This window comes from Cottoperca gobio, chromosome 20, assembly GCF_900634415.1.
Source record: "Cottoperca gobio chromosome 20, fCotGob3.1, whole genome shotgun sequence".
NCBI classification, from domain to species: domain Eukaryota; kingdom Metazoa; phylum Chordata; class Actinopteri; order Perciformes; family Bovichtidae; genus Cottoperca; species Cottoperca gobio.
In genome coordinates, this window is record NC_041374.1 from 68,611 (window position 1) to 84,551 (window position 15,941).

A 15,941-nucleotide genomic window follows, 5' to 3' on the forward strand; every position below is an offset into this window, starting at 1 on the left:
TTTCTGCTCCAATTCAAACAGTTGTCATTGCCTTTAATGAATCCGCTCAGCAGATGTGCTGTATATGAATACACATTTTTAAATTGGTTCCAGCCCGTCTGCCTTGTACCGACAATGCACACAAATTGCTAACAAATGCTGAAAAACCAAAACACCTGTTGGGATGAGCGGCCACATGTTTCCGAACGGTAAGAAATAATCAAGATGCTGCTTCTATCTGATTGTAAAGATTGTATTCGGGGACGCTTTTGAGTTAAACATGTTTATGTTTCCGTCTCTTTCTTTGCGTCACAATGAAACTCACAGGAACGTGATTGGGGGTCAATTTAGTGACTTCAAACTATTTTATATTTAGTATCTGCTGCGCCTTCAGATTAAGTAACCTGCCTGAAAAGCAGGTTCTGACCCTGAGTCTGTTCCCCAAACTATCTACAGGAAACATTTCAAAGTGCACGGTTTTATGATTTAAGGACACAGATGTTGACACATTATTATAGCCGTCAGGTTGGGCAAACCAAGCACACCACACTGGACTGAGCATCACTTCTGGTTCCAGGTGCGTACGAACAATTCACATGTTCTACATTCTGCTGCTCAACGAACATGAAAGACACATGTTTGTGAAACCAAAGTCCACACATCATAAACCAGGGAAGACCTGGTCATAATCCTGAGGAACGCCATGTTCCCCATCAGAGCTCCAGGGTTTCAAGACAAGGCTGTAATAATCGTAATAACAATACTGCCTCTTCTTGTTCCAGTCCATTACATCTACGTTGCATCATCTGTTGGAGACTTCACTGGAAAGCCTTGAAACCCCTCAGCTGACTTAGTATCGGGGCAGGAGTGAGAAGTCAGGTTTACAAATCTTGCCATCAGAAAACATGTCTGTGCGAGTGAGATGAGGAAAAAGAAGAACGAAAGTGTGTCCGAGTTCACCGCTAAAATACATGAAACATCTGGCCAATAAAACGCCAAGTAACAGCAACACAGTCTTTCAGAATTAATGATACAGCCCTGACAGCATGCGGGAGCTACAGTGACCTTTTTAAATCTATAATCCACCTTTTTAAACCACAAGTGTTTTTGTTTTAAAATGCCTGACGACAAAATCCTGAAGGAAAACTGAGATTTCTTTCTGCGTGCCCAGAAGCAACAAGAGGAAACTACTTCCTGTCATTGGCTCTGGCTGATGAAAGGTGTCTTTAATTGCTGCAAACTCTGGCAACGATCCCCCGACTCCACAGAGGTGCTGAGTTCATCTGAAACACATCAGCTTACAAGTCTCGTTCTGTTGTGTTCAGCTAACCCACAAGCAGGAAAACATATCAAAACTAAAAGATAATTGGAGTTCTTGGTACAAATGTTCGCTGTCAGGTAACGCTCAATCCAATCCCCAGAGAAACCTCCATGTTCCCCAGACAAACCTCCATGGTCCCCAGACAAACCTCCATGTTCCCCAGACAAACCTCCATGTTCCCCAGACAAACCTCCATGTTCCCCAGAGAAACCTCCATGTTCTCCAGAGAAACCTCCATGTTCCCCAGAGAAACCTCCATGTTCCCCAGACAAACCTCCATGTTCCCCAGACAAACCTCCATGTTCCCCAGACAAACCTCCATGTTCCCCAGACAAACCTCCATGTTCCCCAGACAAACCTCCATGTTCCCCAGACAAAACTCCATGTTCCCCAGAGAAACCTCCATGTTCCCCAGACAAACCTCCATGTTCCCCAAACAAACCTCCATGTTCTCCAAACAAACCTCCATGTTCCCCAGACAAACCTCCATGTTCCCCAAACAAACCTCCATGTTCTCCAAACAAACCTCCATGTTCCCCAGACAAACCGCAGACTAATTTTACCAGCGTTTCATTGCAGTAAATCTCAGGAGTCTGTTTGCCAGATACACACTTCTAACCACCATGATTTTCCATTAAAGCTCTGGACTGCAGCTCCTCCACATCGCCAAGTTTAATTCACTTTTTATTGGTACTACTGTGCAACACTCAACGATGCTGTTTTTAGGGAGGCAAATTACTTCTAACGAGGACCATCTACGGTAAATAAACAGAAGAACTCTGCTGATTATGTCATTCCAGTATATATTTACTAAATCCCTCTGACAGGACTTGGGGTTTACTGACTGAACTGCGAATTAGCTTCTGAAACAACAAGGAAAGAGCATTTTTTGGAAGGCACTGACTAAATAAGGACCGTCTGTGGGAGGCTGGAGAACAGATCTGTCTCCACACTTTGATAGAAGAGCTCATTAAAGAGGAGGTTTGAGTGCTGCATGGTGGTCTGACAACAGTTAGATGGCTAAAGTTTTCTTGCTCTTCGCCTGAAAAAAGTAGACCCCTGATGAACAGACATTTCCAAGTGTAATAAAAACATCAGGACTGTTTTCAGGGGTGAATATGTGTTGAGCTAACTCTCAAAAGTAAAAGCTTTTTGGAGAATGGATCTGTTTTTCTTTGTACTTCGGTCCAAAGAGGCTGCTGAAAGCTTTCCCAGACTGGGATGTCTGGCGTGACGGACTGATGGCAAAGCATGATTAAGATCTGAAAAGAAAGAAGGAGGAAGAAGGAGAAGAAGAAGAAGAAGAAGACAAAGAGAAGAAAAGGAGAAGGAGAGAGGAGAGGAGAAGGATAAGAAGAAAAGAAGAAGACAAAGAAGAAGAAGAAGGAGAAGAGAAGAAAGAAGAAGAGACAAAGAAGAAAGAAGAAGGAGAAAGGAGAAGAATTCTAAGGAGAAGGAGAAGAAGAAGCAGAATAGACAAAGAAGAAGAAGAAGGAGAAGGAGAAGAAGGAGAAGAGAAGACTAATAATACAAAAAAGAAGACGCATAAGAATTGAGAATGATACTTATAATAATAATACTACGAAGAAGACCTAAGAATAAGCAAAAGTATAAGGATAAGACTAATAAGGAGAAGGATAAGAAGGAGAAGAGAAGGAAGGAGAAAGGAGAAAAGAAGAAGAAAGAAGAAGGAGAAGAAGAAGAAGACGAAGAGAAAAGCTCTCACCTATGAACAACAATCCTGAAGGTGTATCCTGCTGCTGCTGTAGCCTCAGCACAAACCTTGATGCAGCTACATTCACACTTGAGTCTGGTTCTTCACTTCCCTGCTGGCAACTAAAAATGTATTTTGAACATAAACACATTACACATCTATCTCTCTCTTATATTTTCGATATCTCTCTTTACTACATCACATTTTGTTTGAATACATACGAAGAGCGAAATTATAAAAAATCACATTTCTTCTCACTTCTGCTCATCAGAAGAAATGAAAAACACCCGAAACACTTTGTGTCATAAACATCGAAGCTGTTGGGATGGGTGTTTAGCATCCCTTTGGGAAACTCTTGTTTTGTCCATTTCAATGAGTGTTTTTTATTGCAGACCACTAACAAGTATAATTACAGAGTCTCCAACAGCTTAGCACACGTCATATAGTCAAAGACATCCCATAGGAAACACATCTATGTATTAAGTGCACCACTTCAGAGCATGTTAGGAAAGCCGTCACTAAATGTTCACTGGTGCGACCACACAGACTTCAGCTCGTGTTTGCAGCAGAACTCTGTTGAATCTGAATTTGACGTCTTGGGATTTGCTGTGATTCTCTTATTATGTCCATTAGTCTCCCAGACTGTAAGTCTACTCTACAGTAATGGTAATATGGTCTCATCTAATGAAAGAGAAAGCACATTTTCTTTCTGTTTTGATGGAAAGGTGCCACATATTTATGGGTGTCGGGAGTGAAAGACTTTCACTAACTTAATAACTGGTAGTGCTAATGAGAGGCCAACAGCAGACACCACAAACCACGGTGAGTAATTGACTCTGATTTTCTCTTAGAATCTCCTCCATTAGTTTCCAGGATAAACAAACACAGGAGAATAAACAGCTCATCTTTCTTCAGAACAAGCAAGTGAAAGTTAAACCAAAGGATAATAAAATGAGAAGAAATAATAAGGCAGTAAAACATGAAGGTTTTAAAAGAGAGTGAAGATGCAGATGTTTGTTGATGTTGACTCGCCAGTGGTGGTGACACAATGAGGTGAACTGAGACCAAACCATTAATTAGATTTGTGGTGGGATTCTCAGGAAGTGGGTTGACAGTGTGCTCAAAAACAACGCAGCTGCAGACCAGCTGAGCACACACACACACACTGGGACACACACGACACCAGCACTAATCCCACCTCCCACTGAGGAACCATCAGGACCCTCACTACAGATGCTCTTCAGGGAATGTTTCTGTCTTTTGCTAGAAACCACCTTCATATTGAGCTCTCCCTTCATTACGAGACAAACACCGACCCCGAGGAGTCACAATGAACTTCAGGGAGACATCATACGAGATACTCATGGGACCGTATGGACATTAATGGCACGGTTACCCGGGCCAAAACAAATAATAAACATGAAACATAAACATACATACATACAACATAAAACGTTCTGGAATCAATTACCTCACAGTTTGTTTAAAAAATATATTTTTACAGAAGAATAAATAGGAAAAATAATAAATAAACTAATAGAAACCTTGTGTGAGTTTGTTCTTAGTTACATTATAAATCCTGTAATTTTTAAATCAGGATCTATTTTCTCTACCGTAGCAACGAAACGACGATTAAAATCCTTTTGTCGTCTGAAACATGTCCCATCTGTGGAAACAAGGCAGCAAGTTAAATATAACATTTGTTTCTGTGGTTAAAAAGTTGAAGCTCGAGACTTTCTTTGAAGTCTTTTTTTTTGTTTGTTTGCTGATGACCAGAAGTCATCGATCAGCCAGATGGGACAAAAGCAGAGACGCAAAGGTTCAAGGTCCTAAGGTTTAACGTCCTTATCTTCAACACAACTTCCTGGTTTAGATGCAACAACATGAGTGGGCAGAGGAGGGTAAAGGTGAGCATAAACCTGCTGTCATGAGAGGAACCCTCCTCCTGCAGCGCAAGTAGAAATGCGCTCCATAATCTGATTTAAAGTGTACTGAGGTTAATTAGGGACACTAATATCTACATGTTTTAGAGCCACACACAGCGGCTCTGCACTCCATGACCTCATTAGAGTTTCAGATGCTCGGGACATGTCCTCTCCGTCTGTGGTCTCTCCACACAGCTGAACAGACACCTGCTTGTTTCAACTCTGTCTTTCCGGACTGACAGACACTTTCCAGACTTCTGTGGTGCAGGAAGCCAAGCCCCTCCCAGAAAAACAAACATGCTAAATCAGACCACTTTACATTATCGTAAATTGCAGTTTTGATGCAGCTCTAATCCCGTCTGATGGCACTATTTATTAAAGGTATGCAGGAAAACGCCTAAGTTATATCATTTTATTCAGTAAAATGTCCTCATAGTACACAGGATGCACTGTGGCTCAGTCGCAGCCGTGCCCTATACAGCTGTTACCGTGCTTATGTGCTGTAATGTTCCAACGCTCAGCGGCAGAGAGGAAATTTCTTCTCATCCTGCGTCACACGTACAGTCGCTCTCACTGCAACCATCAACAGACACAGTCTATGATTGTCCATCGGCTCTACGTGACGATAGAAAGTGATTCTCTTCCACTTAATGAATAATTCACAGCCCTGCTCCTTAGCTTTACTGTGGAAGTGCACCAATCACAACGTCCGCTGCAGAGTTGAGCAACAAGGGAGCTCGACCTCTGACCTCAACATGGTTAAATGAAGAAAGAAATTGGAAGGAATAACATTCATTCACGACAGGGACGCCATCATGACTCATTCAAAGGGAGCGTTGTTCCCTCAGGCTTTGTGCAGGTTCAGTTTTGGTTCTGAATTTGGTAATATGGGGCGTCAGCATCTGCTCTGAAGAACTGTAAGGTCACTTGCGCACTGAAGATGGAGGGGGGATCTTTAAAGTACGGGATATTTCATAATCTGTCCATGTATGAAGCATTACCAACGCAGGAAAAACTTATAAAGATGCACAAACAAATAAGATAGATACGGAGTGCTACTGAATGCCAGTATCTGGACCAACAATGACACATTTAGAAAGTATTTTTAGAGTTAGCAACTTCCTGGCAATCTTGGCTCGGTACATGTGGCCTCACTCCAAAAACAACTTCCCTGTTCGATTTGCCGATAAAATCCGCTGGCGTAGCCAACGATGGTGGAGAGAAGATCTTATCAGCAATGCTCCATGTTGAGTTAGTAGCTACCCTCCAATTAGGTGGGGGCTGCTAATAACGCCCATTCAGCGCTATTGGCCACCATTTCTTGAGTGCCTAAAACTTCAAATGGAAAGACAGCGTAAACAAAAACAGCAGCAAGAAAACATCACAACGAAGGCCAAGGAAAGAAAACAGTCGACATCAAAAGTGTTCCGGACATTTGGTAAAAAGATAGTTGATGGCCAACGCTTTGATTTCAATGAGAGATGACTGATGTTCAGATAAAGATGAAGTACCGGATTAATTAAGAGGTTTTTCAAAGATGAGTTATCTTTAGAATCCAAAAAAAGAAAAACTATTATGATTCTTTTGCTGCTCTCTTAACGAGGTCCTTACAGATCCACCTGTAAGGTTTTTCTAAAATAAAAAGGTACAAAGGACGGAGGTCAAAGTGACATTTACCCTCCCACACAGAATCCATCCTACGCTTCAGACATCCTGCGTTTGTCCTCTGGTTTCATGCTTTGAATAAAGAAATTCATCTCATCCAACAACTCAAAATAGTAGTTTGTTTTGTCCAGGACAAGCTATTCCTGTTTACCCTCCAGGATAACGCACATGGTTTTAGTTTAGGGTTTGTTTTAGATCATTTGCAGATACAACCATCGAGGCCCAGAGACTGTGCAGCAGCTCCCTCAAAGTGTTTAGTCAGCAGAATCCATAGTCACTTACACATTAAAGTTGATATTTTACTGCTTTTACATCGTCTCGTTTCCTTTTAAAGCTTTTTGTTGGGTTCATCACATCTCTTCATCAAAAATTAAAAATAACAAAAACAGATCAAGGTCTGGGACGAATTAATACTCGCTGGGAGGAAGTCAGAAAAAACAACAAACTGCATCAATTAGAGTCAAAGAAATGAATCAGGATCCAGACGAAGAAGCAGCTGAAGGAATAATCTGGGATGCAGATATTTGTGTAACACGTACAACCTGCAGCACATCTGGGATCACTTGAAGCTTGCTGACACATGGACGTTTACACAGCCACATGCAACAAACAAATATAAATACAGATATTTTCAGTTTCAGCATATCATGGTTTTTAACTGACTATTCCTGGGACTTTTTCTGTTTCCGTTTTTACTGTTTGAAAGCGGATAAAATGGACAAACAGTTTTTAGCTGAGAGTCAAACTACCCTGAGTCAAAGTGGTGCAAAAGACTGACCTTTATTTTTGTAAAAGGAAAAGTGTGACCCACGAACGCTCCGGTTTAAAAGTCCTGAGCCATGCTTGGTCAATAAAACGTGATTACCGCGAAACATGATGTTGTTTGACCACGATATGAGTCCTCACGTGTCCATGATAACAGAAAGATGTTCCATTATGCAACACCTTGCACTATATTTGTTGAATGTTTGCTAGCATACGTCCGACGCTGTATGTAATTACCCGTGCAGCCTCGACTCCAGCAGGAAAGATGTTCGATCTCGTTCTGTAGAAATAATTTGGCAATTCTTTGGTTTGAAACCAAACGAAATAGTCGAGCCGGAGAACCTAAACGAAATGATTTGTAAACTGTGCGATAAACAAGTCGAGACTAAAGATGGAAACACCACAAATCTCCCGTCGTAAAACTCAACATCCAACACAAAAACTACGGCGATCCACCCTTTCGCAAAGCTTAGCTTTTTTACTGGAGATCATTTTGTGTATTATTGTTTTTCTTAAAGCAATATCGCCCGACAATATCGCAACCTCTGATTTATTTATTGAAGTGTTCTCGAGCCAAACATTGAAATAGCTCACTTATTGTACAACATCATCATGGGTGGTGATGGCCTAGTGGTCTAGAGGTACCAAACAAAACCAAGAAGGTTGGGAGTTCAATACCAGGCTGCTGCCCAGAGCAAGGTACTTAACCTTGAGTTGCTCCAGAGACTGTCCCTGTACTTAGTTCAATGTAAGTTGCTCTGGATAAGAGTGTCTGCTAAATGACCTGTAATGTAATCATTGGCAAATAGATTTTGTATCCTACAGTGAATTACTCTTCATGTGAGCATCTGCCAAACGTGTAAAATGTAAACATTATTTATACCATTACCTCATTACACAGCCCACTATCTTTGAGTCTAAACACACATCTGCACATCTGGCCACTTTTGTCCAATGTTTACTGAGTTGTCATGATGTCTTCTGGTTGTTTTTGTTTTAATTGGTGACAGCTTTGGTGCTCAGCGCTCATTGTTGGTATTTCTTCCTGCCGAGTATCATATGTGTCAAGCTAAATAACATAAAACCTTCCATGAGCTGGATATAAGTTGACTCACTTGTGTGTTACATCATGCGGTGGATGGAAACTGGACATTCGTTTGTGGGAAAGTGCCACACACAAGTCTCCAGTGCTGTGCGTGTTCTTCTTGCTCATTCATGAAATCATTGTTGGACAGCACTGAGGACTGTACTGCAGTTTAAATTACACTTTTAATCAAAACCTCTCTGCAGGGCTGCTGTCCAGATGACCTACATCCCACTGAAACCAAACCAGGGGCTCTTTAAAGCAGAATAATGACCAAATGGAAGGATTTACACGTTTACTTCCTAAAACTCGGTGTCATCTTACTTCTGTTCACACATCTATAATGTTCAGGTGTTACTGCTACCTGTAGCAGCCGGCTTTAAGGTGGGTTTTGGATCAACAGGTTAAATAAAGACAGTATACACAGTGTGACAATCAGGTTTAAAGCCTTCTGTCTTCCTCCACGGCACCACTTTTTAGTTGCCAATTAATCAATCAGTCGACTGATAGTTCAGCTTTAAATAACACAAGAAGCCAGACACCATAATGCATCGACTCATTCAGTGTCAAGCTACTAGAAGATTTAAAATAACTTGTTGAAAATGACAAACCACTGCAGTGATTATTCTTCATCTACAGTTGAGTCACTGGGTTTTGCTCTGTCGGCCTTTTTACTACATATTTTCTATCTTTTTAGGGTTTTAGGAAATGTTTTTAAGATGATGTTGTAGGGTTAGGGTTAGGGTTAGGGGTAGGGTTAGGGTTAAAAGATTCTCCTAAACCTTCCCTGAATTTGCAGTTTGGTTCAGGACGAGTAGTGATGGAAAGGTCGGCTTGTTTGTGACGATCCTGCTGCAAGTCTCGCCCAACAACAGCAGGAACAATATAAAGAAACTTAGAGAGGGGGAGGGGAAGTAAAGAGCAAACACACTCAGTTGACCTTCCCTGAACAAACAACGGAGAAGGAAATAATGAGTCCTGCCTTTGAAGGTTGACCAGACTTTGTTTAACCTGAATCAGATAAAACAGTTGTTTCTGAACCGATTTAAACAAATCTAACATAATTCACCAACAAATGAAGTCAGAGCTCACCTGATTTATGATCCTCCTTCACACGCCACTTCAGTGATCTCTAAGGACTCCAATCATAATCATCTTCGTCACCATCATTATCCTCATCATCGCCACATTCTCTGAGCCTCACATCAGCAGCCACATCATCATATTCATTATCCCTGATGGCCAACAGTATGTCGGGCATTCACACTGTTCCACCGGGATAATTAAAACCATTATGATTTGTGAATAATTACCATATGTACCGCAGATGTGCGTCTTGTTTTCTTTTTTTGGGGGGGGGGGGGGGGGGGGGTATACAGTGAAGACATATATATAGTCAGGATAAATATGCTTTGTTGTGTACAACTTTTAACATGTTGCTCATTAGTAAAGATTAAAGGCAGCAAAGAGAATTATTTCATGATTCTTCTGAACCATTATCTGAATGAGAACAAAGTGTATGCTGATGACATGTCGTCATATAGTAAGATATTCCACTGCAATAAGAACAAATACTGTTTCCTCCATTTATTTGTTAACTTGTCTCATTCGTTAAATGTATTTGTATGTGTAGTTCGCTGAAACTTCATGCTTCCATCTGCTCATTCATTCATTCACTAGTCGTTCTGTTCTATTTGTTCATTCACTCACTCATCCTTCTTTGCAGGTTTGTTTTTCTTTCTTGCATTTTATCCAGGCATTTGTACATTCATCCAATCACATGGAAGTCAGTCATTAAGTCATGTATTCACATATAACCAAGCCGACAAAGCCTTTAACTCTTTTATTTTATTATCAAATAAAAAATGTGAGACACTGATGTGTATTTTGTTCCAACAGCTCTCAGTTCTGCAGCAGCCACATAAACAACATTAGTACACACACACACACACACACACACACACACACACACACACACACACACACACAGCTGAAAGAAGCAGCGTGCACTATTTCATAAGGATGGATTATATCAGCTATATTTCAACAATCGTGCACAGAAATGTGAATGTTGCCACGGCGACAGCTCTGTTTTCAAGAATATTTACAGCTGGAAATATTTGTCCCTGGTGCTCTCATTTCTCTCTCTGGCAAGTGAGCCAACATGCGTGCACACACACGCACACACACACACACAACACACACACACACACACACACACAGCTTTTTTCCCTCCTCTTGAAAAAGTGAATCATGGCGGAGGATTATAAATATGGCAAAGGCACAAAAACAGCCTGACAGTGGAGCCTCTGCAGGATCTACAGTAGAGCAAACTGGACCATGAAATCACACTTTAAAAACTTTTCTTTAGTCGCACCACATGAACCGAACTCCCCCCACCCCCTCACAAACATCCAATGTTAAGTTCTGCTGTGCTGCAAACCTCTATTTCTACAACTTCTTTCCATTTCTACAAGATCATATTTCCCATATTTAGGGCCAGCATTTTATTGCAAAGCGGTTACACTTTCTCTCGTCTCAGCAGCCAAAGTGGTGTTTAATTCAAAATGTCAGACTCTGACAATTAAGCTCCATGGGGGCCAAATTAGCTAAAGAGACCCCGTAATTATTTGACTGGGCCCAGACAATGCTGCTTTTGTGACATGGGGCTCCTTGTGGCAATCATAGGTCAAGATATCCACACACACACACACACACACGCACACACACACGCACACGCACACACACACGCACACACATATATAGGCTGCAAATGTCAATCTGGATTCCAGCACACTGACGAAAGCAGTTTGGGCATATTGGCCTGTCTCAGGGCTGCCGGGATGAAAACTAATAAAATGAAGCTCTCAGACAGAATTGACAATGACCTTCATCTCTGACAAGCACTTTCCAACACACACACACACACACACACACACACAACACACACACACACACACACACACACACACACACACACACAACTCAGCACCATTACATCATCTTTGCTACCTTAACTATGCAGTGCTACTGATTGCAGAGCCTGTCTGTCAATGTGCACGTTGTGAGGTTTTGTCTGTTTCCAATTGCAATGGAAAAGAGAATCTGCAGTTCTTTCAGCACTAATTGGGACCGTGCTGGAGTCTCCTGATTGATCCATTCATCATGGAGAAAATCTAGATTTAAGCTGTGAAAACAGTCTGCAAAGCACTGCAGGGGCTCCGAGAAACATATCAATCAAGATATAATTGAAACCATCATACAGAGACCAGCAGGTATCTGGGCTTTGAGGTCACCAAGCTTCATCTAAAAACAATGGTTGTTAAAAAATATCAAGAGTTTGGGGGAGGCCATGCATCACTCTCCACCACGTTCCACTTCCAGTGGATGAAAACACAACAGTGTTTTTATATACAGAGACTTTGGTCCTGGTCCAATCCAACATGAAGCCCATGGGACGTACTGATCTTATCAAATGGGGGGGTCTAATACAAATATACCCTCAAAACGCAGACTTAAAGCCCCTTAAGACTTTCCCATAGTCAGTAGGTACTTTAATTATCAGCCACATGTGAATAAATAGCCTAAATTATTTGCAAAAATGTGCTACTAAATATTTCTTAATAGAAACCTTGGCTTGCAACATCAGCACTTCAACACTACTATAAATACATTTAAATTCATAATGTTCTAAACCTTTATATGACCCCCTATCAGAGCAGTTTTGTTGTTTTCTCAAAGTTTCATCCTGTGCCTGAAAGTAACACACTCCAGGAGTGCAACAGTTTCACCAGCAGATAAAAACATTAATATTCAGCAGATGAGAACTCCTGAGCCAGCAGAAAGTTGACCAACAGCAGAAGAGGAAACACATGGTCCAGCAGTAAGAGACAAACAGAGATCACATACCGTCCCACAGCTGAGCAGAGGAGCGGCAGAACCGCAGCACTAGTAGAAATAATCCAAAGACCCAGGGAGGAACGCTGTATAAAGACAGAAGTAGAGAGTTGGAAAAGTGACTAAATGTTGACTTAAAACAACTTCTTTATTGAAAACAAAGTGCCTTTCATTTACCGCGACGTCATCTTCATTGATGGTAGGCTTAGATCCAAACTCAAGTTGTCCTGTTCATGTGTGACAGCCTTGGTAAGAGAGAGAGATGGAGCTCACTCTGCCTCTCTGTCTCACTCACTCCAAACTAAAAGCCTCACACTCTCCTCCTTCTCTCTCTCTCTCTCTCTCTCTCTCTCTCTCTCTCTCTCTCTCTCTGGTTCCCAGTCAGACAAAGGCAGCTTCAGTGAGTCGGACTCAAGGGGCCCTCGCAAAGCTGAAATCTGACTCCTCGTGTCTCTCCACGGACCACCGCTTTTCTAATCCGGCCCTCCCCTCAGACATCACAACTCCAAATACAAATTAACACACTGCAGTTAAGCCGTCCTCCCCCTGCTCCTCCTGCTGCTCCTCACTGGTGTGGTTTCTCTCACTTTCCCTTTGCTTTAAAGCACTTTTCTTGTGTGGTCTTGACACAAGAAAAAGTGCGGAGATGCGTCAGGAGCTGCAGCATCAAGGCCAAAACTTTCTTTTAAGTTTATTCAGTAAAGACTAGTTATCATTGGATCAAAGTAAATATTCAAACACTTGCAAACAAACGCTCCTCTTATCACTGGCATCACAGGAATGCGTTTCATTCTTGACTACTAAATGTCAGCATTACCTTGGTTCGGTGGTTGTTTCAAATATTAGATGCATTATCTGTCCCAGTCGTGGTGGTAACAGGATAAATAGGGGATTCCCTGCTTCCTTCCTCCCACCCAAGCAACACCACGACAACACCAGTGTTTTACAAGAAAATACATTCTACAAGGACGCTTTATCTTTATTCATGTTGGATGGCTGTGTGGCTTCTCCGGTTGAGCCTTTCCTGCGAACTGAGTTTTTTTATTTGATGAACGACGGCGCCGATAGCCTACATGAAAACAAACTAAATGTTTTTATTTCTAAAAATAATAAGAAATCATAACGACGTTGGGGGTGGTAGGCAAGAAACGTAATTGCTGTACACTGTGTACCTGCACTAACACCTGGTAGATCCCAAACATCCCAACTGGAGCATTGGTTCCACTGGGAGCTCCTTCTAGATGACGCTGTCTCTTCAAGTGATCGTAGTCTAATGCAACAAACAGAACATCATCATCAGCAAAGAGACGTAATCCTGATACCCCCAAAATCTACACTTTTCAGCCTTGAAAATAAAACAGAAATGGCAACAGATACACTTGGCACACAACACAAATGCATTTACTCAGTTAGAAATTAAAACCCACAATGTTAATGAATAAATGCAGTGTTGATGAACAAAGAGAATACGTTGAACTGTGTGTGTGTGCCAAAGTCATTATTTGCCTCTCGTTTTCCCAATATGGTGTCACATGATGGTGAAGTTACACATCTCTGCTGGAGATGATGCCACCAGTGATTCATCTGCCGCAATGTCTGCACTCAAGAGCGGAATCTGCCAGCAAACAAGGACAAACGTCCAACAGTCTAGCTGCAGGAGCCAGTGTGGTAGAGGGGAGGACTGATAAAGATGTGTTCAGACCTTGTTTCTGACAGCTCAGACAGATAACAGCCATCATGGTCTGTGAGTGATGCTGTTAGTGAGTCAGTGATAAGCTTCTCTTCACTGACCAGGCCTGTTGTCGGAGGACATTCCTCCTGAAACTGTTTAAAGTCCTTCAAATCTTCATATTCAACGTCATCCAAGGTCTGATAATTGTCTGACACACACACAGTCTAAATATTGAGACGGGATGTAAAAGGAAAAACATTGACATTGTCAATTGTCATCTTTTTTGTTTCTATTTCTAGGTATTGGAATAGTTGACCTTCACTATCATGGGGGGTGCCAAAGTGGATATTCATTCTGATCTCTCAGGACCCTTATTTGTTCAAACAGTCACATGATTTTTTGTAAATGCCTTGTCTGCTGTATGTCAGGTTTTATGCTAGGACAGTATTTGGGAGTTCATTTGTCATGTGTTACTCTTATTATAATGTTACACCAGCATTATGTGCTTCTTGCAATAATCACTTTAGCATCGTTTGAAGTCTTCAACACCCAACATGGGAGAACATGCATGCAGGTGTTCATCTTGTCTTATAGGTATTCAGCTTAGTCACAGTTTCTGAGTCACTGCCGATGATGGAGGTCTGTTTTGACAAAAACAAGCTTTCAACTAAGAAGTTCACACATAAGAGCCACTGTTTGTGTTTCTGTCTTATTCAGACGTAGAAACACAGCTGGTTGGTGGAGGAGTATTGGGTTTGATGGCCTTCTTTGTTCAACTACAGCACTATCTTTGATGTGTTTTTGCTCTGTGCAGCCCAGAAACTGTCAAACACTGACGTCGTTCTCTAGCTTTCCCTGACCTGACCTTAATGAAGTGTTTAACCTAACCACACCTGAAACATGGGATGTAAACTCAAAGTCCAGTCCAGTGCAAAGATCAGCTTTCCATCCAGAACATAAGAACGTCTCACTTCCTGCACTGGACCAAAAAGATGCCAGTAAACGTAATACAGGAATCACATTTCCTCAAAGTGAAGTTTCTGCATGACAACTGAAACAATGCACTGGACAATGTGTGGAAAGCTCTCATTTCTTCAAAGAATGTTTGTTTTTGGGAAGAATCTGAAGTGTTGTGGGTTGCCAAGATTACTCTGATCTATGCCCCTTTTACAGTCACTCAGAATCTCAGAACACTCAACCTTAAGTCTGTGTATTTGGTAATAAACAAAGTAGAAAGCTCTGTCTTTGTGAGGAGAGACCAGGAGACAAAGAGCAACAGACTGCCGTCTCTATGCAAAGAAAACAGCAACACAGAGAAGACGGGGGGGTGACTTCAGCCTGTGGGTGGTTGCAGATTAAAAAGGGGTCCAACTCCAAGGTCTTGCTGGTATGAGTCAGTAAGATACCAGATCATCATCGCTCTTAAGCCAACAGTTGTGAGAACCCGGGCTGATCTGCCCCAGCTGACATCAAAACGCACCAGCGAACAAAAAGAAAGCGCATCTGCTCGCAGCTTTTCTTTTTAGGGATTTTCCATGTTGTGAACTTAAACTGCTGGTGGTTTTAATAGACTGCAAGTGCGGCTAAAAGACAATCCCACCAAGAGTGGATTTAATACGATTCATAGTAAAACTAATAGATTGTGTTTAAAACTTTTTAAGTACAAACTAAAACCAGATGATATCGGATATCCCAATCACGGGTTCGTAACCTAAATTGAAGTCGAGAGGAGATTTGATAACAGGACATAAAAGTCTTGTAGAATAGAGCAGAAGGAGCCACGTAGCACTGATACAGACAGAGCTAGTCACTCTAGATAAGCAGCGTTTTCTGCTGCTCATATTTTAAAAACTGCTTATCAGAAGACGGGATTCCTGGCAGCACCTCTGACCCACTCGAGGTGTCGATTACCCCCCAAC

General features: G+C 41.7%; 1 protein-coding gene across 1 annotated transcript in view; it reads right to left on the minus strand.

Moving 5' to 3' along the window:
- The window catches only part of LOC115025736 (collagen alpha-1(XVIII) chain-like), a 57,626-nt gene extending 44,910 nt beyond the window's left edge, over window positions 1-12,716 (minus strand). Inside the window, exons 1-2 of the mRNA XM_029458188.1 lie at window positions 12,528-12,716; window positions 12,363-12,436 (exon numbers count right to left, since the gene is read on the minus strand). Coding sequence (XP_029314048.1) covers window positions 12,363-12,436; window positions 12,528-12,544 — 91 coding nt within the window. The 5' untranslated portion in view covers window positions 12,545-12,716. The remainder of the gene's footprint in view (window positions 1-12,362; window positions 12,437-12,527) is intronic.
- Between the last annotated feature and the right edge of the window lie 3,225 nt (window positions 12,717-15,941).